Source organism: Hylobates moloch, unplaced genomic scaffold (genome assembly GCF_009828535.3).
Source record: "Hylobates moloch isolate HMO894 unplaced genomic scaffold, HMol_V3 SCAFFOLD_15, whole genome shotgun sequence".
NCBI classification, from domain to species: Eukaryota; Metazoa; Chordata; class Mammalia; order Primates; family Hylobatidae; genus Hylobates; species Hylobates moloch.
The window spans coordinates 61,356,465-61,380,211 of record NW_026652290.1 but is presented as its reverse complement, the minus strand read 5'-3'; the positions used below and the strand labels follow the sequence as shown (position 1 = coordinate 61,380,211).

Here is a 23,747-nt window from a genome sequence, read left to right as displayed (position 1 = left end):
ACTATGCAGCCATAAAAAAGGATGAGTTCATGTCCTTTTCAAGGACATGGATGAAGCTGGAAACGATCATTCTCAGCAAACTATCGCAAAGATAGAAAACCAAACCCCGCATGTTCTCACTCATAGGTGGGAACTGAACAATGAGAACGCTTGGACACAGGGCAGGGAACATCCCACACCGGGGCATGTTGGGGGGTGGGGGGCTGGGGGAGGGATAGCATTAGGAGAAATACCTAATGTAAATGACTAGTTGATCAGCAAACCAACATGTCACATGTATACCTATTTATCAAACCTGCACGTTGTGCACATGTACCCTAGAACTTAAAATATAAAAATAAATAAATAAAATAAAAAAGAGAAAAAAAAAAGAAAAACTAATTTAAAATTCATATGGAACCAAAAAAAGAGCCTGAATAGCTAACGTGATCCTAAACAAAAAAAACAAAGCTGGAGGCATCACAACATACCCAACTTCAAACTATACCACAATGCTACAGTGACCAAGACAGCATGGTACTGGTACAAAAACAGACACAGAGACCAACGAAACAGAATAGAGAGCCCGGAAATAATGCTATACACCTACGACCATATGATCTTTGACAAAGTCAACAAAAACAAGCGGGGAAAAGACTTCTTATTCAATATATTGTGCTGGGATAACTGGCTAGCCATATACAGAAGATTGAAACTGGACCCCACCTTTATACCATACACAAAAATCAATTCAAGATGGATTAAAGACTTAAGTGTAAAACCTAAAACTATGAAAATCCTGCAAGGTAACCTAGGTAATACCATTTGGGCACAGGCCCCAGCAAAGATTTCATGACAAAGGTGCCAAAAACAATTGCAACGAAACCAAACATTGACAAATGAGACTAAAGAGCTTCTGCACAGCAAAAGAAACAATCAACAGAGTAAACAGACAACCTACAGAATGGGAGAAGATATTTGCAAATTATGCATCCGACAAAGGTTTAGTATCCAGCATCTTAAGGAACTCATACAAATGAATAACCAAAACACAAACAACCCCATTAACAAGTGGGCAAAGAACATAGACATTTCAAAAGAAGACATACATGCAGCCTACAACCATATGAAAAAATGCTCAACATCACTAATTATCAGAGAAATTCAAATCAAAACCACAATGAGATACCATCTCATACCAGTCAGAATGGCCATTATTAATAAGCTAAAAAAAAAAAAAAACAGATGCTGGGGAGGGTGCAGAGAAAAGAGGACGCTTATATACTATTAGTGGGAATGTAAATTAGCTCAGACATTGTGGAAAGCAGTTTGGGCATTTCTCAAAGAACTTGAAACAGAATTGCCATTCAACCCAACAATCTCATTACTGGGTATATACTCAAAGAAATATAAATTGTTCTACTATAAAGACACATGCACATGTATGTTTGTCACAGCATTATTCACAATAGCAAAGACTTGGAATCAAACCAAATACCCATCAACGGTAGACTGGATAAAGAAAATGTGGTACATATACACTATGGAATACTACATAGCCATAAAAAAGAATGAGATGATATGCTTTGCAGCAAGATGGATGCAGCTGGAGGCCATTATCCTAAATGAAATAACACAGGAATAGAAAACCAAATACCACATTTCTCACCTATACAGGAGAGCTAAACATTGAGTACTTACAGACACTAAGAAGGGAACAATAGACAACAGGGCCTAGTTGAGGGTGAAGGGGGGGAGGATGGTAAGGATCAAAAAACTGCCTATCGAATACTGTATTTATTACCTGGGTGACGAAATAATCTGTACACCAAACCCCCAAGACACGCAATGTACCTATAAAACAACCCTGCACATGTACCTCTGAACCTAAAATAAAAGTTAAAAAAATTGTGGTGTATTGACATAATGACCTACTGTTCAGTAATGTAACAAAAAAATACAGAAATACATACTAACATCGAAGATTCTCACAGAATAATGCCGAGCGAAAGTACCAAGACACAAGAGTACCTACTACATGATCCCATTTCTATGAAATTCTAGAAAAGGCAAATCGAATCTATTTTTTTACCTAAAAAATGTTTTTTATAGATTTAGGGATACAAGTGTACTTGTGTTACATAGATACATTGCATTGATGAAGTCTGGGCTTTTACCGTACCTATCACCCAAATAGTGAACATTGTACTCAATAGGCAGTATTTCATCCCTCAACCCTCTCCCACCCTCTCACCTTTTGGAGTCTCCAGTGTCTATTATGCCACTCTGTATGTCCATGTGTACCCACTGTTTAGCTCCCACCTATAAATGAGAATGTGCAGTTTTTGACTTTGTTTTATAGCCATTTCACTTAGGATAATGGCCTCTAGCTCCATGCATGTTGCTGCAAAGGACATGAGCAAATATAATCTATTATAATGGAAAGCATATCAATGCTCATCAGCTTCTGGAGAGGTGGGAATTAACTGAAAAGGGCCTTGAGAGAATTTTTTGGGATGATGGAAATGTTCTATATTATGATTGTGGTGGTAATCATCAGGGTATATACATTTGTCAAAACTCATTGAACTGTACTTTTTTTTTTTTTTTTTTTTTTTTTTTTGAGAAGGAGTTTTGCTCTTGCTGCCCAGGCTGGAGTGCAATGGCGCGATTTTGGCTCACTGCATCCTCTGCCTCCTGGGTTCAAACGGTTCTCCTGTCTCAGCCTTCTGAATAGCTGGGATTACAGGCATGTGCCACCATACCCACGTAATTTTTTTGTATTTTTAGTAGAGACAGGTTTCACCATGTTGGTCTGGTCTCAAACACCTGACCTCAGGTGATCCGCCCACCTCGGCCTCCTAAAGTGCTGGGATTACAGGTATGAGCCACCGCGCCTGGCCTTAACTGTACATTTTAAATGTGTGTATTTTATGTAGGTAAATTATACCTCAATAAACTGCATTTTAAAATTCATCATCACTCTAGTTTGAAGAAAGTAGAATGCTGTCTAGAATAAAAATTCATTTTAAATGATATGAGATCCAATTTTAAGATGACTAGGCATCTAACAAAGTGTCTAGCATTTTCAGCAATAAATTACCTAATACCACTTGGGTAAAGTATAATGTTAAAATAACTCTTTGAAAATAACTCTTGAGGAAAATTGCTTTGTACCAAATTTCTAAGAGAAAAATCATGCTGTTTGTTCTTTAGAAAGAGAGACAGACAGACATACACACACATACACACGTTGCCTGTGATTTTAACAATTCTATGAGAGTGAAGATGTTAGCTTTAATTACCTCTTTTTTAACATCATCACTTGAACATTTAAACTTTTCCTAACTTTGCACACTCTATGAGGGCACTGTGGGGACACTTTAGGCAAAGGGAATACTGTCATCACCAACATGGAAGGAGTGAGTGTGAGAGCACACACCAGGGCTAGGAAGCTACACTGGTGCAACTCAGCTGGGGAGATAAAGACCAAGTGGCAGGAAAGGGCTTATCAACCACTGAAGTATTTCTTTTTTTTTTTTTAACTTTTATTTTAGGTCTGGGGATACATGTGAAGGTTTGTTACGTAGGTAAACTCATATCACAGAGGCTTGTTGAACAGATTATTTCATCACCCAGGTATTAAGTTCAGTACCCAATAGTTACCTTTTCTGCTTCTCTCCCTCCTCCCAAACTCCACCCTCAAGTAGACCCCAGTGTTTGCTGTTCATTTGTTTGTGTTCATGAGTTGTTAGCATTTAGCTCCCACTTATAAGTAAGAACATGCAGTATTTGGTTTTCATTCCTGCGTTTGTTTGCTAAGGTATAATACCCCCAGCTCCATCCATGTTCCCACAAAAGACATGAAGTATTTCAAGCTGGAGAATCCATGACCAAATCTGTACTGTTAGATCACTAGGATAGCACTCAGGGGATTAACTGCGGAGTAGGATGACAAGACTGGAAGGCAGAAGAATATAGATACAGGACCTCTGCTTGATCATGGTAAAACAGAGAAGGTCTACATTAAAGCAATGACATTGAGGCTGAATTAAATGAAATGTTTTGACTGTATTTAGAAGGACGAATCGATAGGATTTGGTCACTAATTGGATGTGGCATTAGGAGTGAGGGAGGATTCTAGAACGACTTTTGACTTGGACGTTCCATCTGAATAATTGTACCGTTCACCAAAAAGAAGAATACAAGAGGAAAAGCAGGGTTGGAGAGAAAAAAGATGACTTTATGTCTGCACATAATGAGTCTAAGGCACACATGTACATCCAAGAGAAGGTATTCAGCAAGCCAGATGAATATGTGGATGTGGAGTCAGGAATGGTCTGGGCTGGAGTCAGAGATCAGATAACAAAACTGAAAATAAAGTCTAAACCTGCACAAAATGAGGGCTAAAAATGGAACCCTGGATGGCCTCAACATTTTCATGAGTAGGCAGAAGAAGAGCATAAAAAAGTGATAGAAACTTGCATTTGGGATCATAGAAGGCTGTTTGATGAGGGTTCTGTGATAGTAGAAGTGGTCAGCAACCATCAAATGCTGAAAAGTCATCAAACAACATAAGAGAAATGTATTTATCAAGTAGGAAGTCACTGGTGACTTTTCTAAGAGCAGTTCCAAGACACCGCGGAAGATACAGCCAGAGCAGTGTTCCGAGGAGTGAGAAGTGAAGCAGAGAAAAGGCAATGTTCGGTATTATTTCAATGAGTTTGGCTATGAAAAAAAGGTGAATATTAGATCAGTAACAGAGGGGAAACCATTTTAAGGAAAAGTTTCGTTAGTCTGTTTTTATGGTGTAGCTTGGGCCTGTTTATCTGCTGCTGTTCCAAGATAGATGGGGCCGGGGAGGGTGACAAAGTAAAGGTGTCAAAGGGAATGTTATGGGATCCACAGAGAAAATAGTAGTGGCACTAGTCTTGGACAAGAGGAAGGGATCCTTTTTCACTGAACTGAGAGGGAAAGATTCATGTGCATATTGATAAGTGGTTGAGTGGGGGCGTGGTAAGAAGCAGATAAACTTAATGAACTGACAAAAGGTGAGATGCTCCGTTGAGAGGAATAGGGAGCTGATAATGTGAGTTTAAGGAGAACAGTGAAGGTTGGAAAAGGTACTGGTGAGAATGGAAAAGCTTTAATATCTTAGTAGTATAATTAGGGCCTCCACTTTTTAAAATTAATCTCACTCTATATATGAAGAAATGTTATAATTATTGCCACATAAAGAGATTCTGAATACATATTGCTTTCTATAAAACAACATTTCTTGGCTTCCATGTAATGATACTTCTAATTACCTCCTAAGGAAGACATAATCTTTGAATTCTTCTAATAACAAGAATGATGGACTTTTAATGCCCAACACATTTATGTGATCATTGTAAGGATTAAGAAATGGAAGCTCTAGCCTTGGAGCAATGTTCCTTCAACATTACATTAACTGACCTAATCTAAGAGTCTAACTCCAAAAAATCTAAGCATATTGGCATTAGGCACTGTCACGTTTACATATGAAAGCATTCTATTTTAAACTACGACCCATGATCTATCTTTACAATTTTAAATTGTAAGCTACACCTTTCATGTCAAATTTTCCAAAGGCTTGCATAACAAGCATCTGAAAAAAAAAATCTCATAAATGCTCCCTAGTGGGAAAACTGCACATGCAACTACCTGTTTATATATGCAGTAACTTGAATTATACATGAAAACTCCACATGGATGCCCAGAATCAGCACTGACAAATTCAAGAAGTATATTAATTTTTTTGGATGTATTTAGTAGCAGATCATAAGAAAAATCTGTTCTTTATACTGGGTTTTCTTTAAAAAATCTGCTAGTTGGAATCTTCTATTTCAAGGAATCTACTCTTCCCAGGAAAAATAATTTGTAATAAATATTAATCTTATACATTAAAAATGAGAAACAAAACTTTAAAAAATCCTTGGAAATTCCACATTTAGATCTTTTAAAGAGCCTATAAGACTGTACAATTTCCCTATTCTATAAAACTTAAGAGTCATATTGAAAGTAAAATTTAAATGATAAATGTCAGTTGCAAAAGTTATCACCTTTTCATTTGAATGCTTGACTTCTATTGGATAATTCTCTTCCAAGAGACCTTCTTGGGAAAAAGAGGTGACAGCCAACTCATTGCCTAATTGATTTAGGAACAGTGCCCAGGGAGACAGTCCAATTAAGTTTACAAGCTGGCAATTAGCAGGAAGCCCTCTAAATCCCTACACTGAGAGCCTGTTTACTTTAGTAAGAAGGCAAATGTGCTAGAGATAGGAAGAGAAAGCTGTGCTTTTTGCAAAGCTGTTGTGAGTAGGCCCACAAGGGAGGGCTGAAGAAAAGCTAGGTGTACATGGGCAGAAAGCCTTCTGTTTGACAGGTAACTGGGTAATTTAGATGGTGAAAGGAGAGATTGAGAGAGAGAGAGAAAGAAGGGCGGGGGGCGGGAAGAGAGAGAGTGTGTGAGAGAGAGCATGAGTGCATGCATGTGTGTGTGTTTTAACAGACACGCAAAACATCAAACATCCACTTTAATTAGTGTTGTGTATGGAGACATACAACTGTTAAACATGTAGTTAGGCAAAGTATAACTGGATTATCTCATGATAAATGAGACTCCAAACATTTTTTTCTTGAACAATATTAACATTATGAATAGATTTAGCTGCATTTTTATTATGTGAAAAGAACATAGGTCTCACATTGTATGCATTATATCTTTCAGGTAAATCGAATCATGTTCACTAGATTTATTTCATGTATTCAACTTCAGAGACAAGCAGCTCCATGAAAAAAAACAAAGTAAATTGAAAGCTATTTAACAAACACTACAATGTCTTTAAAAACCTAACTTTGTGTCACAGAGCCAAATTCCATAAAGGGTTTTAAAATGTATTTACCTTTCTATGTTTTCAAGTAGCCATAATGTACATTAATTAAAATTTATTTTTTACATCTAAGTGAGGTTCTCTCAAGAATGTTAAATTGTAGAAATCTACCTAAAGTATATCATATATTTCAGGGCACAGCTAGTAATGCAAAGCTACAATAGGCAAGTGAATCATCATAATAAAATTTTATTTTAAAGTCTCTTGGTTGATACATAAAAATCAACTGGAAATGGATTAAAGACTTAAATATAAAACCCAAAAGTATAGAAATCCTGGAAGACAGCTAGGCAATACTATCCTGGACAACAGGCAAAGAGTTCATGACAAGGACGCCAAAAGCAATTACAACAAAAGAAACTATGCATAGAGTAAACAGACAACCTACAGAATGGGAGAAAATATTTGTAAACTGTGTCTGACAAACGTCTAATATCCAGCATCTATAAGGAACTTAAACAAACTTACAAGAGAAAAACAAACAAACCCATTAAAAAGTAGGCAAAGCCAAAGTAATTTACAGATTCAATGCTATTCCCATAAAACTACCATTGACATTCTTCACAGAATTAGAAAAAATTACTTTAAATTTCATATGGAACCAAAAAGGAGCCCATACAGCCAAGACAATCCTAAGCAAAAAGAACACGCTGGAGGCATCACACTACCTGACTTCAAACTATACTAAAGTCTACAGTAACCATAACAGCATGGTACTGGTACCAAAACAAATATATAGACCAATAGAACAGAAAGAAGAGACACCTCAGAAATAACACCACACATCTACAACTATCTGATCTTCAACAAACCTGACACAAAAACAAGCAATGGGGAGAGGATCCCCTATTTAATAAATGGTGCTGCGAAAACTGGCTAGCTATATGCAGAAAACTGAAACTGACCCCTTCCTTACACCTTACACAAAAATTAACTCAAAATGGATAAAGGACTTAAATGTAAAACCCCAAATCATAAAAACCCGAGAAGAAAACCTAGGTAATACCATTCAGGACACAGGCATGAGCAAAGACTTCATGACGAAAAAACCAAAAGCAATTGCAACAAAAGCCAAAACTGACAAATGGGATCTAATTAAATTAAAGAGCCTCTGCACAGCCAAAGAAACTATCATCAGAGTGAACAGGCAAACTACAGAATGGGAGAAAATTTTTGCAATCTACCCATCTGACAAAGGTCTAATAAATATACAGAATCTATAAGGAACTTAAACAAATTTATAAGAACAAAACAAACAACCCCATCAAAAAGTGGGCAAAGGATACGAACAGACACTTCTCAGAAGAAGACATTTATGCAGCCAACAAACATGAACAAAAGCTCATCATCACTGATCATTAGAGAAATGCAAATCAAAACCACAATGAGATACATCTCACATCAGTTCAGAATGGTGATTATTTAGAAAGTCAAGAGGCCAGGTGTGGTGGCTCACACTTGTAATCCCAGCACTTTGGGAAGCTGAGGCAGGCAGATCACTTTAGGTTGAGACCAGCTCAAGACCACTTGAGGCTGGTTTGAGACCAGCCTGGGCAACATGGTGAAACTCTGTCTCTACTAAAAATATAAAAATTAGCCAGGCGTGGTGGCACATGCCTGTAATCCCAGCTACTCAGGGGGCTGAGGCAGGAGAATCGCTTGAACCCAGGAGGTGGAGGTTGCCGTGAGCTGAGATCACACCACTGCACTCCAGCCTGGGTGACAGAGGGAGACTCTGTCTCAAAAATAAAAAAAGTCAAGAAACAATAGATTCTGGTGAGGCTGTGGAGAAATAGGAACACTTTTACACTGCTGGGCATGTAAATTAGTTCAACCATTGTGGAAGACAGTGTGGTGATTCCTCAAGGATCTAGAACCAGAAATACCATGTTACCCAGCAATCCCATTACTGAGTATATACCCAAAGGAATATAAATCATTCTACTATAAAGACACATGCACACGTATGTTTATTACACAACTATTTATGATAGCAAAGACATGGAACCAACCAAATGCCCATCAATAATAGACTGAATAAAGAAAATGTGGAATATACACCATGGAATACTATGCAGCCATAAAAAAGAATGAGATCATGTCCTTTGCCGGGACATGGATGAAGCTGGAAGCCATCATCCTCAGCAAACTAACACAGGAAAAGAAAACCAAACATCACATTTTCTCATTCATAAGTGAGAGTTGAACAATGAGAATACATGGACACAGGGAGAGGAACAACACACACAAGGGCCTGTTGGGGGTGGGGGGCAAGGAGAGGGAGAGCATTAGGACAAATACCTAAGGCACACAGGGCTTAAAACCTAGATGACAGGTTGATAGGTGTAGCAAACCACCACAGCACATGTATACCTACGTAACAAACTTGCACGTTCTGCACATGTATCCTGGAACTTAAAGTAAAATAAAAATAAAAATGGCAAAGGACATGAACAGACACTTCTCAAAAGAAGACATACATGCAGCCAAGAAGCATATGAAAAAAAGCTCAGTATCACTGATTATTAGAGAAATGCAAACTAAAACCACAATGAGATACCATCACACACCAGTCAGAATGGCTATTTTTTTTTTGAGACGGAGTCTTGCTCTGTCACCCAGGCTGGAGTGCAGTGGCACGATCTCGGCTCACTGCAAGCTCTGCCTCCCAGGTCCACACAGAATGGCTATTATTAAAAAGTAAAAAAATAACAGATGCTGGCAAGGTTGTGGAAAAAAGGGAATGCTTATGCACTGTGAGGGGGGAGTGTAAATTAGTTCAATCATTGTGGAAAGCAATACAGCAATTCCTCAAAGAGCTAAAAGCAGAACTACTATTTGACCTAGGAATCCCATTATTGGGTATATATCCAGAGGAATATAAATCATTCTGCCATAAAGATACATGCACACAAATGTTTGTTGCAGCACCATTCACAATAGTAAAGACACAGAATCAACCTAAATGCCCGTCAATCACAGATTGGATAAAGAAAATGTGGTACACTGTGGAATACCATGCAGCCATTAAAAAGAACGAGGTAATGTCTTTTGCAGGAACTTGGACGGGGCTGAATGCCATTATCCTTAGCAAATTAATGCAGAAACAGAAAACCAAATACCGCATGTTCTCACTTATAAGTGGGAGCTAAATGACAAGAACTTATGAACACAAAGAAGAAAAAAACAGACACTGGGGTCTACTTGAGGGAGGAGGATATGAGGAGGGCGAGAAGCAGAAAAGATAACTATTGGGTACTGGGCTTAATACCTGTGTGATGAAATAATATGTACAACAAACCCCCATGACACATTTACCTATATAACAAATCTGCATGTGTACCCACAAACCTACATAAAAGTTAAAAAAAAATTCTCTTGGTTGAAACGGGCTACATTAATATATAATTTTATAGCTATTAACTTATCAACATCTATAAAAATATCTATCCTTTTGAATATTTTTATCCAAAAGAGAAACTAAAATAAAGTTATACAGGTATCTTCAGCAAATTCTAACTAAATATCTGCTTTCTTTTAAAACACTTGCTTCACACAATTCCAGTCTGGGAAGCAACAGACACCAATAATCTGAAATAATTTTTATAGAAAAGTTATTCCATTCCTACAACACAGAATTTTTCAATGGACAAAGTAAGTCCTTTTCAAATATTCACATGTCCATTTCTTAAGGAATTATTTAGTAGTGTAGTTTATTTTAGAGCATATCAAATGTAAAAGGGCTTTTGAAGCATCATGATTGCCAATTAGTGCAATTTCCAAATTATTCAATATCTAGTGTTCCTTTGGCAGTTAGAAAGTCATCCACAAAAGGAAACTATATGGATATTTGCAAGGCAAACATATTTATGGGATGATAAATAGAAAAATCTATATTCTAAGAATAGTTTTATTGCCTTAATTATGTCACTATCATAAACATTTTAATTTACTTACTCATCACTTTCCTTGACTTACCTAGTTTAAACAACAGCACACCCAAAGGTCCTCTTTCAAACCTGAGGAAGAGGAGATCATAGATATCACTACCTTCACCCTTCTGAGAAACAACCTGAGGAGCTATCCATTGTATTTGAACAAGACTGCTGGAGGCATCAAATAATTTATTGAATTGCAGAGTCTCCCTGGGTAAGCGGTCTTCAGCCAATAGTTGGATGTTAATAGGGGATAGAGCCATATCAAAAATTTGCAACTCCCCTTGGTTGCTGCCAACTAGCAGAATGGCACCACTTGGGTGGCAGCTTATTAACGAAGGCAAAAAAAGTTCAGTCTGTGTTAAGAGAGTCACTCTACGGTGAGTTTCATAAAGAATTAGCGAAGAATCTTCACAGCCCAGAATCAGTTTGTCTTCAGTAACATTCCTGCAGCAACTGATGGCCTTTGACTTTAGTGGTATTCTGGTGACTGACACACACTGGATTTTATTCCGAATGCATTCATAGATGCAGCTGTCAGCCATGGGCTCTTTGTCTACACTTATGGAGTGCTCCACTGTGAACACCTGATAAGGCTGTCTGGTGCCAAAGCGAACATCCAGTGGGTCCCATTCTGTGCGGACAGAACTCAGAACCTGTTAAGAAATATATCAAGTACATTCAGATAAACTTTGGTTTTTCTTCAACTTCACACCTAGGCCTGCATATTTATTCAGAAACCTATTAAAGAACATCAATTACTATATTAAACATCAGCAACATATAAGTATATAAAGTATATATAGCACATCTATCTCATACAGCACATATATAAATATATATAGTGACACAGTGAGATCCTGTCTTAAAAAAATAAAAAATATACATATAGCACAGCTGCAAGAATTAAACTATAAGATTTTAACTTTAACAATTTGTTTTGGAAGGCCTGTAAATCACTTTAAATATGTCCCACAGTACATAAAAACTAAGAAAGTCAGCTTTTAGTAATATAATATGGCTAGCAGAATATCTTAAAAAGTTAAAAAGAATGAATAAGAACTTACCAACACAAAGTTGGACTTTAAATAATTAGTTAATCTCCTTCAACCTACCACCCTTGTCAATTCTGCAATTATTGCTAAATTGTTTATAAGACATATATTCCTAATTAGTAGGGCTGGTTAGACAAAGGAAAAAACTTTAGAACCCTGTTAACAATCTTGTGGAAATATTTTACTATCAGAAAGGATATAAAGGAATTCTAAGTAGACAAGTGACCAATAGAAAGAAATAATGTAATGTACTAGTTTTAAAATAAACATTAAAAAATTAAGACCTAGTATATATAGTCGGTCCTTGAACAACATGAGTTTGAACTGTAGGGTCCACTTATAGGTGGATGTTTTTCAACCAAATGCAAATAGAAAATACAGTATTCCCAGTATGTGGGAAATCTATGTAAACAGAGGGCTGACTTTTCATATACTTGAGTTCCACAAGGCTAAGTATATGCAGATTTTGGTATACTGTGTGTGTGTGTGTGTGTGTGTGTGTGTGTGTGTGTGTGTGTTGGTGGGGGTGGTCCTGGAACCGATCATCCACATATATCGAGGGACAACTGCAATATGATTTGTCAATCCTGGTGGAGTAAAATTTTAAAAGCATCTTTGGTGTAGAAAGGAAAGGCTATCTACCAACCTGGAACACAATGCAGAAGAACATCAAATAAAACAACAGGCCATCCACTTTATTCATATGTAAATGACGGGAGTCCAAGAACCAGGAGAGTGGTGTTAAAGAAGGTCAGACCCGGAAATATTAAAAAACATGTATCTACACATTAAAATGTTATAGAACTGTACATCCCCCAGAAAAGGTGCATGTAAAATCTGATGAAATCCATCTAAGGTCTGCACCTGAGTTAACAGTATAGTAACAAGGTCATTTTCCTGTATTTGACAGTGTATTGCAGTAATGTAAGATGTCACTGGGGAAACTGGGGGAAAGTACAGAAAGAGCATTTACTGTACTGTTTAGCAATTTCATGTGAGTCAAACTATTTCAAGATTAAAAGTCATTTTTTAAAAAAGCACATAGAGCTGTGTGGCAGAGTGCTGGATTGGGGAGGGTTGGGGAGTTCATGTGACTTAAAAAAAATCCATCCTACACCTTATCACCAAATTAATCTTCCTAAACTAAATGCTTTTGCCTTTACTCCACTCTTCAGATCGTTCAGTGGCTACCCACTGACTAATACGTTAAATTTTTATTCCTTTGCCTGGAACATAAACTATCATAGGATCCATATCCAACTCCTTCCCTCCCTCACACTCTTTTTGCTGCAGTCATTTTCTTTTTTGTCCAATAAATATTTGAATATGAGCCACGTGCCAGGCACTGGTTCTGGGGGCCAGGGATACGACAGTGCGTAAAATCTTCTCGATCAGGGGCATACACTTGTAAAGGAGAAAAAGTAATATATTTCCCTCCTATCACAAGGTTCGTAGCTGACCCCCCATAACAAAAGACAGATTAATAAGAGAAAAGCTTAACAATTTTATGTAACCAAAGTTTTATGCAACACAGGTGCCTTCAGAAATGAAGACCCAAAGAACCAGGGAAAACTGTTTATTTTCTGCTTAGGTTTGATAAAGAATGGATAGTCATGTAGAAGTATGAGTGGACAAAAAGCAGATATGACCTAATGTACTGAGGGGAACTTAGCAAGTCCTATTTGTTCAGATTTTTCTCTGTGTCTCTGTGTACTCATTCCTTTCCTCCATGTATAGGGCAGACACTTGTCACATGAGGGTCTTATGATCTACTTTTAGGTCAGAGAATTCTTTTCATGGCTTCAGGGGAGAAAGGTGGAAGGATGTCAGAGAAAGAGAATGACAAAGACAAAGGGACCTTTCTGCTTCTGTGGTCTTCTCAATTTCCTTTAGCTTTAAACATTCAGTATGCCAAAAATGCTGTATTTGGGGGTAGCACTTTCCACACACCATCACACCCTAATAGCAAAAACAAAGGCAATAATAATAAAAGCATATAGATATCCTAAACACTATGAAGTAAAATAAAGCAAAGTACAGGGAATAGGAAGTGGCTGGAGTGGGGCTCGGGGTGTGATACAGAGAGATCAAGACAGACCTCTCTGATAAAGGTAACCTGAAAGAGGCGTGAGCCATGCAGCCATGTGGGAAAGGAGAGCTTCAGGCAGAGGAAACAAGCCCTGAGGTGGAATCTCTATTGGCCAGATCAAGGAGACTAATATAGCTAGAGAAGGGGAAGCAAGGAAGAAAGTCATGGGAAATGGGAATTGAGGCACAGGGAGGATATTGTGTGATAGCTTGTAGGCCACTAGGGACTTAGACTTTTTCTCTAAATCAGATGAGAAGCTGTAAGTTTTGAACAAAGGAGGGACATGATCTGCTTTGCAAATTCCAGTATTATCTCCTACAGTCTCCCCTCCGGGACTCCTACTCCAAGTTCAAACTAAACCTGCCCCACATTTTCCCTGCTCTATAACTTCATTCATGCCTTTTGCCTGAAATCCACAATCTTCACCTACACACTCTGTTTGTCCTACCAACCATACTTAACTAACCGTACTTACATATATGCTACACCAAAAGTATCCTCGTTTCTTGAATTCCTTCTAGCTGGATGGCATCTTTAAAAAAATGATGTCTTAAATATTTTACACTTTTTTGTACCTGTGTAGCAGCTAGCCAAAAACTGTGCTGCTAGGAAGTTTCTTAAACTATGAATTAAAAGAAAATTGTAACGCTGGTTGAAATATCATACTTCCAGAAAGCTTACAGATTTATAAAGGAAGCCTTAGGGCAGATGATTGAGAGGCCAGGTGATGTCAAGTAGAGCCTGTACTCACAAAGAGGCAGCCTAAAAGAAGGGGCCCAAACAGATGGCAGTCTTGGACTTGAACAAGTTACGTTCATGATCCAGAAAAAAGGATCCCAGGCCTCCTTGTTTCCAAAGTTTGTGAGGCGCTCTCTAATAGGCTCTGTAGTTTCACCAAGAAAACAGGGTAAAAAGTAGAGGTGGATGGGAGGCAGATCTAGAGTGCACCTCCAGACAGAGGAGTATGTGGAGGCTCGCACTGTGAATTTTAGCCCAGATAGACTGCAAGAACAAACCAGCAGTCCTGAGAAGAGCCACAGACTCTCTGAAGGAAGCAGACTGCTCCTGCAGGACCCAGGAGACACCCCAAATACTGTGAGTGCCCCAACTGCGGAAGTGGGAAAGGGAGAGCCTCGTCTCCTGAACACACCCCCAGAATGGAGAAACTGAAGGTCTATTTGCAGGAGAGGTTTCTGACCTTAACTGGAGGTGAGTCAATTTAGAGGGTGGAGCAAAATACAGGGGTAGTGGAAGCAGCAAAAAGGCCCTGGGAGCTCACTATGTCCCCAAGCAGGCCATTCCTACCTGGTACCATAGGGATCCATTGAGGGGGTGGCCAGAGGAAAGACGGGTAAAACTCCATAGGGAGAAGGAAATCTCTAGCTGAACTGTATAACAATTTGAACGGGACAAGAAGCCTCCTGGACATCTGGGATGCAAACTCCACAGGCAAGGGGAGAAGCAAGCCCTTTTCTTTCACAGCTAGGAGGCAGGTAGCCTTGGGCAAGTTTTCAAGCCTGGCTCGCCCACTGCCTGGAAACAGACTTGGGACTGTTGTGTGGGGCAGTGAGAGTGAGACAGGCCCTCTGGTTTGTGTGGAACTGGGTAAGGCCTGTGACTGCCGGCTCTCCCCAACTTCCCTGACAACCTGCATGACTCAGCAGAAGCAGCCATAATCCTCCTAGGTACACAAATCCAGTGACCTGGGAATCTCACCCCCCTCCCCCACAGCAGCCACAGCAACACCCACCCAAGGAGAGTCTGAGCTCAGACACACCTAGCCCTGCTCCCACCTGATGGTCCTTCCCTACCCACCCTGGTAGTGGAAGACAAAGGGCATATAATCTTGGGAGTTCTACGGCCCTGCTCACCGCAGTTCCCTCTCCATACTACCACGGCTGATGCTCTCTGGAAAGCGCCACCTCCCGGCAGGAGGCCAACGACCACTAAAATAAAGCATTAAACCACCAAAGCTAAGAACCCTCACAAAGTCCACTGCATCCCCTGCTACCTCCACCAGAACAGGCACTGGTATCCATGGCTGAGAGACCCATAGATGGTTCACATCACAGGACTCTGTGCAGACAACCCCCAGTACCAGACCGGAGCCAGGTAGACTTCCTCGGTGGCTAGACACAGAAGAGAGACAACAATCACTGCAGTTTGGCTCACAGGAAGCCACATCCATAGGAAAAGGGGGAGAGTACTACATCAAGAGAACACCCAGAGGGACAAAAGAATCTGAACAACAGCCTTCAACCCTAGACCTTCCCTCTGACAGAACCTACCCAAATGAGAAGAAACCAGAATACCAACTCTGGTAAGAGGACACAACAAGGCTCTTTAGTACCCCCAAAAGATCACACTAGTTCACTAGCAATGGATCCAAACCAAGAAGAAATCCCTGATTTACCTGAAAAAGAATTCAGGAAGTTAGTTATTTAGCTAATCAGGGAGGGACCAGAGAAAGGTGAATCCTAATGTAAGGAAATTTGAAAAACGATAGAAGTGAAAGAAGAAATATTCAAGGAAATAGATAGCTTAAAGAAAAAACAATGAAAAATTCAGGAAACATTGGAAACACTTACAGAAATGCAAAATGCTCTGGAAAGTCTCAGCAATAGCATTAACAAGTAGAAGAAAGAAATTCAGAGCTAGAAGACAAAGTCTTCCAATAAAGGCAAAGAAAAAAGAATAAGAAAATATGAACAAAGCCTCCAAGAAGTCTGCGATCACATTAAATGACCAAACCTAAGAATAATTGGTGTTCCTGAGGAAGAAGAGAATTCGAAAAGTTTGGAAAACATAATTGGGGGAATAATCAAGGAAAACTTCCCCAGCCTTGCTAGGGACCTAGACATCCAAATACAAGAAGCACAGAAAACATCTGGGAAATTCATCGCAAAAAGATCATTGCCTAGGCACATTGTCATCAGGTTATCCAAAGTTAAGACGAAGGAGGGAATTTTAAGAGCTGTGAAACAGAAGCACCTGGTAACCTAAAAAGGAAAACCTATCAGATTAACAGCAGATTTCTCAGCAGAAACCCTACAAGCTAGAAGGTATTGGGGTCCTATCTTCAGCCTCCTTGAACAAAACAATTATCAGTCAAGAATTTTGTATCCATTAAAACTAAGCATCATATTTGAACGAAAGATAACAGTCTTTTTCAGACAAACAAATGCTAAGATAATTTGCCACTACCAAGCAACCACTACAAGAACTGCTAAAAGGAGCTCTAAATCTTGAAACAAATCCTGGAAACACATCAAAACAGAACACCTTTAAAGCATAAATGACACAGGACCTATAAAACAAAAATACAACTTATAAAGCAAAACAATAAACAAAAAACCAAAAGTACACAGGCAACAAATAGCACTGTGAATGCAAGGGTACCTGACATTTCAGTACTAACGTTGAATGTAAACGGCCTAAATGCTCCACTTAAAAGATACAGAACTACAGAATGGGTAAGAACTCACCTACCAACCACCTGCCACCTTCAGGAGACTCATTTAACACATAAGGACTCACATAAACTTCAAGTAAAGGGATGGAAAAAGGCATTTCATGCAAATGGACACCAAAAGTGAGTAGGGATAGCTATTCTTTTTTTTTTTTTTTTTTGAGACAGAGTCTTGCTCTGTCGCCCAGGCTGGAGTGCAGTGGCGCAATCTCGGCTCACTGCAAGCTCCGCCTCCCGGATTCATGCCATTCTCCTGCCTCAGCCTCTCCGAGTAGCTGGGACTACAGGCGCCCGCCACCACGCCCGGCTAATTTTTTGTATTTTTTTAGTAGAGACGGGGTTTCACCATGGTCTCGATCTCCTGACCTCGTAATCCGCCCGCCTCGGCCTCCCAAAGTGCTGGGATTACAAGCGTGAGCCACCGCGCCCGGCCGGGATAGCTATTCTTATATCAGACAAAATAAACTTTAAAGCAACAGCAGTTAAAAGAGACAAAGAGGGACGTTATATAATGGTAAAAGACCTTGTCCAACAGGAAAATATCACAGTCCTAAACATATATGCACTTAACACTGGAGCTCTCAAATTTATAAAACAATTACTAATTGACCTAAGAAATGAGATAGATAGCAACACAATAATAGAGGGGGACTTCAATACTCCACTGACAGCACCATACAGGTCATCAAGACAAAAAGTGAACAAAGAAAAAATGGATTTAAACTATACTTTGGAACAAATGACTTAACATACAGAATATTTCATCCAACAACCGCAGAATACACATTCTATTCAACAACACATGGAACCTTCTCCAAGATAAACCACATGACAGTCCATAAAATGAACCTCAATAAATTGAAGAAAATTGAAATATCAAACACTCTCTCAGACCACAGTAGAATAAAACTAAAATCAACTCCAAAAGGAACCTTCAAAACCTTGCAAATACATGGAAATTTAATAACCTGCTCCTGAATAAGCATTGGGTCAAAAACGAAGTCAAGATGGAAATTAAAAAAATTCTTCGAACTGAACGACAATGACACAACCTACAAAAACCTCTGGGATACAGCAAAGGTGGTGCTAAGAGGAAAGTTCATAGCCCTAAACACCTACATCAAAAAGACTGAAAGAGCAGAAACTGACATTCTAAAGTCACCTCAAGGAATTACAGGAACAAGAACAAACCAAACCCAAACCCAGCAGAAGAAAGGAAATAACCAAGATCAGAGCAAAACTAAAAGAAATTTAAACAAACAAAAATACAAAAGATAAATGCTGGTGCTTTGAAAAGATCAATAAAAGTGATAGACCATTAGCAAGATTAACCAAGAAAAGAAGAGAGAAAATCCAAATAAACCTCACTAATAAATAAAAAAGGAGACATTACAACTGATACCACTGAAATACAAAAGATCATTCAAGGCTACTGTGAACACCTTTACACACATAATCTAGAAAACCTAGAAGAGAAGGAAAAATTCCTGGAAAAATACAACCCTCCTAGCTTAAGTCAGGAAGAATTAGATACCTTGAACAGACCAATAACAAGCAGTGAGATTGAAATGGTAATTTAAAAATTACCAACAAAAAAATGTCCAGGATCAGATGGATTCACAGCAGAATTCTAACAGACATTCAAAGAAGAATTGGTACCAATCCTTTTGATACTACTCCACAAGATAGAGAAAGAAAGAACCTTCCCTACTTCATTCTATGAAGCCAGCATCACCCTAATACCAAAACCAGGAAAGGACATAACCAAAAAAGAAAACTACAGACCAGTATCCTTGATGAACATTGATGCTAAACTCCTTAACAAAATAATAGCTTACTGAATCCAACAACACATCAAAAAGGTAATCCACCATGATCAAGTGGGTTTCATACCAGGGATGCAGGGATGGTTTAACATATGCAAGTCAATAAATGTGATACACCACATAAACAGAATTAAAAACAAAAATCACATGATCATCTCAATAGATACAGAAAAAGCATTCAACAAAATCTAGCATCCCTTTATGATTAAAACTCTCAGCAAAATTGGCACACAAGGGACATACCTCAATGTAATAAATGCCATCTATGACAGTCCCACAGCCAACATAATACTGAATGGGGAAAAGTTGAAAGTATTCCCTCTGAAAACTGGAACAAGACAAGGATGCCCACTCTCACCACTCCTCTTCAACATAGTACTGGAAGTCCTAGCCAGAGTAGTCAGGTAAGAGAAAGAAATAAAGAGCGACCAAATTGGTAAAGAGGAAGTCAAACTGTCACTGTTTGCTGACAACATGATCATTTACCTTGAAAACCCTAAGTACTCCTCCAGAAAGCTCCTAGAACTGATAAAAGAATTCAGCAAAGTTTCTGTCTACAAGATTAATGTACACAAATCAGTAGTTCTATACAACAGCATCCAAGCAGAGAATCAAATCAAGAACTCAACCCCTTTTATAATAGCTGCAAAAAAAAAAATGCTTAGGAATATACCTAACCAAGGAGTCGAAAGATCTCTACAAGGAAAATTATAAAACACTGCTGAAAGAAATCATAGATGACACAAACAAATGGAAACACATCCCATGCTCATGGATGGGTAGAATCAATGTTGTGAAAATGACCATACTGCCAAAAGCAATCTACAAATTCAATCCAATCCCCATCAAAATACCACCATCATTCTTCATGGAATCAGAAAAACAATTCTAAAATTCATATGGAACCAAAAAAGAACCCACATAGCCAAAGCCAAGATTAAGCAAAAAGAACAAATTTGGAGGCATCACACTACCTGATTTCAAACTATCACCAAAAAAGCATGGTACTGGTATTAAAATAGGCACACAGGCCAATGGAACAGAATAAAGAATCCAGAAATAAACCCAAATACTCCAACTGATCTTCGACAAAGCATACAAAAACATACAGTTGGAAAAGGACACCCTATTCAACAAATGATGCTAGAATAATTGGCTAGCCACATGTAGAAGAGTGAAACTGGATCCTCATCTCTCACCTTATACAAAAATCAACTGAAGATGGATTAAGGACCTAAACCTAAAACCTGAAACTATAAAAATTCTAGAAGATAACATTGGAAAAACCCCTCTGGACATGGGCTTAGGCAAGGATTTCATGACCAAGAACCCGAAAGCAAATGCAATAAAAACAAAGATAAGGCCAGGCATGGTGGCTCACACTTGTAATCTCAGCACTTTGGGAAGCTGAGGCGAGTGGATCATGAGGTCAGGAGATTGAGACCATCCTGCCTAACGTGGTGAAATCCCGTCTCTACTAAAAATACAAAAAAATTAGCCAGGTGTGGTGGTGGGAGCCTGTAGTCCCAGCTACTCAGGAGGCCGAGGCAGGAGAATGGTGTGAACCTGGGAGGTGGAGCTTGCAATGAGCCAAGATCCAGCCTGGGCTACAGAGCGAGACTCTGTCTCAAAAACTAAAACAAAAACACAAAGATAAATAGCTGGGACTTAATTAAACAACAGAGCTTTTGCAAAGAACAAAAGGAACAGTCAGCAGAGTAAACAGACAACCCAGTGGGAGAAAATCTTCACTATCTGTACATCTGACAAAGGATTAATATCTAGAATCTACAAAGAACTCAAACAAATCAATAAGAAAAAAACAAACATAAAAAATGATGAGTTCATGTCCTTTGTAGGGACATGGATGAAACTGGAAACCATCATTCTCAGTAAACTATCGCAAGGACAAAAAACCAAACACCGCATGTTCTCACTCACAGGTGGGAATTGAACAATGAGAACACACGGACACAGGAAGGGGAACATCACACTCCGGTGACTGTTGTGGGGTTGGGGAGGGGGGAGGGACAGCATTAGGAGATATACCTAATGCTAAATGATGAGTTAACGGGTGCAGCACACCAACATGGCATATGGATACATATGTAACAAACCTGCACATTGTGCACATGTACCCTAAAACTTATAGTAACAATTTTAAAAAATTAAAAAAGAAAAAAGAAAAAAACAAACAATCCCATTAAAAAAAGTGGGCTAAGGAATGGACAATTCTCAAAAGAAGATACAGAAATGGCCAACAAACATATGAAAAAATGCTCAACATCACTAATGATCAGGGAAATGCAAATCAAAACCACAGTGCAATAATACCACTTTACTCCTTCAAGAATGCCATAATCAAAACATAAAAAAACAGTAGATGTTGGCATGGATGCAGTGATCAGAGAACACTTCTACGCTGCTGTTGGGAACGTAAACTAGTACAGCCACTATGGAAAACAGTGTGGAGATTCCTCAAAGAACTAAAAGTAGAACTACCATTTGATCCAGCAATCCCACTACTGGGTATCTACCCAGAGGAAAAGAAGTCATTATATTAACAAGATACTTGCATAGGCATGTTTACAGCAACACAATTCACAATTGCAAAGTCGTGGAACAAACCCAAATGCCCATCAATCAACAAGTGGATAAAGAAACTGATATACACACACACACACACACACACACACATATATATACACACACACATATATACACACACACACATATATACACACACACACATATATACACACACACATATATACACACACACACATATATACACACACACACATATATACACACACACATATATATACACACACACACATATATACATATATGATGGAATACTACACAGCCATAAAAAGGAATGAATTAACAGTATTTGCAGTGACCTGGATGAGATTGGAGACTATTATTCTAAGTGAAGCAACTCAGGAATGGAAAACCAAAAATCATATGTTCTCACTGATATGTGGGAGCTAAGTTATAAAGATGCAAAGGCCTAAGAATGATACAAAGGACTGTGGGGACTTGGGGGAAGGAGAAGGAGGGGGCAAGGGATAAAAGACTACAAATATGGTGCAGTGTATACTGCTTGGGTGATGGGTGCACCCAAAGCTCCCAAATCATCACTAAAGAACTTACTCATATAACCAAATACCACCTTTACCCCAATAAGTTATGGGAAAATAATAAAAAGGGGAGTAAGACCATGGACTTATGTACTCCCTTTCCCCAGCTGCCAATCCTAGATTACTCTTAAAAGCCAGTCAAGGCCAGAGGATCACTTGCTGTCTTCTCAACCAACTGTCCACATAATGATAAATGGCTAACACTCATTTAAGGGTGGAAAATGTCTTGCACAGCATAATTAAAGATACCATAAAAGTGTAGAGATTAAAAAAATACTTTAGTATAATCCCAGTGCTTTGTAATGCCAAGGCGGGAGGATTACTTGAGCCCAAGGGTTTGAGACCCACCTGGGCAACTCAGCAAGACCTCGTCTCTACAAAAAAATTTAAAAATTAGCCAGGCACGGTGGCACGTGCCTATAATCCTAGCTACTCAGGAGGCTGAGGTGGGAGGATCACTTGAGCACAGGAGTTTGAGGCTATAGTGAGCTAGTACCATGCCACTGCACTCCAGGCTGGGTGACAGAGCAAGACTGTCTATAACAAAACAAAGCAAAATACTTGAATGTGCGTAAGTTTCCGTAAAGAGTAACCTCACCAATAATAATAGTAGTAAGCAAGACAATAGGATACCGTGTGACTTTTCATGCATTGTCTTATTTAATATTTTCAATACCCCAAAGTTAGGTATTATAATCTGCATTCTAAAGATAAGGGAAGTGAGGGTCAGAGAGATGGTATAAATTGCACCTGGTCCCACTAAGTGATAGAGTTGCAGTTTGAATCCAGGTCTGTCTGACTCTAAAAACCAAGATCTCTGCAAGACATGCTGCATGTTGTCAAGTATAGGTAACTAATAAGTTTACATGACTATATCAGCTTTTCCTTTATACAATCAGAGAGAGGAAATGGGAACCACAGGGCACTGGGAACCTTAAGTGAGGCTGAGGGAGCCCCACAGAAGAAAGAAGAGTGAGAAAAAGGTGAAGGGACTGAAGAGAGGGCAAATGGCAGTAAAGCCTGTTAACTTTGGGGTGGAAAAGAAAGAAGCTTGTGCTTTTTGTCCAGTAGCTAATAATATAGGTAACTTTGCTCTGAATGGTTGAAAAAGTTTGGAAGGGGAAGTTCTTAATAAGCTGACTTCTCATAAAGATGCTTCATTCTTTTATTGATTGATTTGTACTAAAAATAAAGATAATGCTTTGTAAATGTAAATGAAAAAAATTCCTAAAATGAACCACATAAAAACTAAATTATCTCCTCAAAACCAAAATTATACAAATACAAAACATTATTGCTAGTTTTGCATCTGTTTATATAGAACATAAAAAGGA

The 23,747-nt window shown here is 38.7% G+C and overlaps 1 protein-coding gene across 2 annotated transcripts in view; it reads right to left on the bottom strand.

Annotated features, from left to right (window-relative positions):
- The window catches only part of WDPCP (WD repeat containing planar cell polarity effector), a 496,574-nt gene that overhangs the window by 298,808 nt on the left and 174,019 nt on the right, over positions 1 to 23,747 (bottom strand). For both annotated transcript variants that reach the window (XM_032178078.2, XM_032178079.2), the window contains exon 10: positions 10,872 to 11,484. In XM_032178078.2, the coding sequence (XP_032033969.1) occupies positions 10,872 to 11,484 (613 nt within the window). The remainder of the gene's footprint in view (positions 1 to 10,871; positions 11,485 to 23,747) is intronic.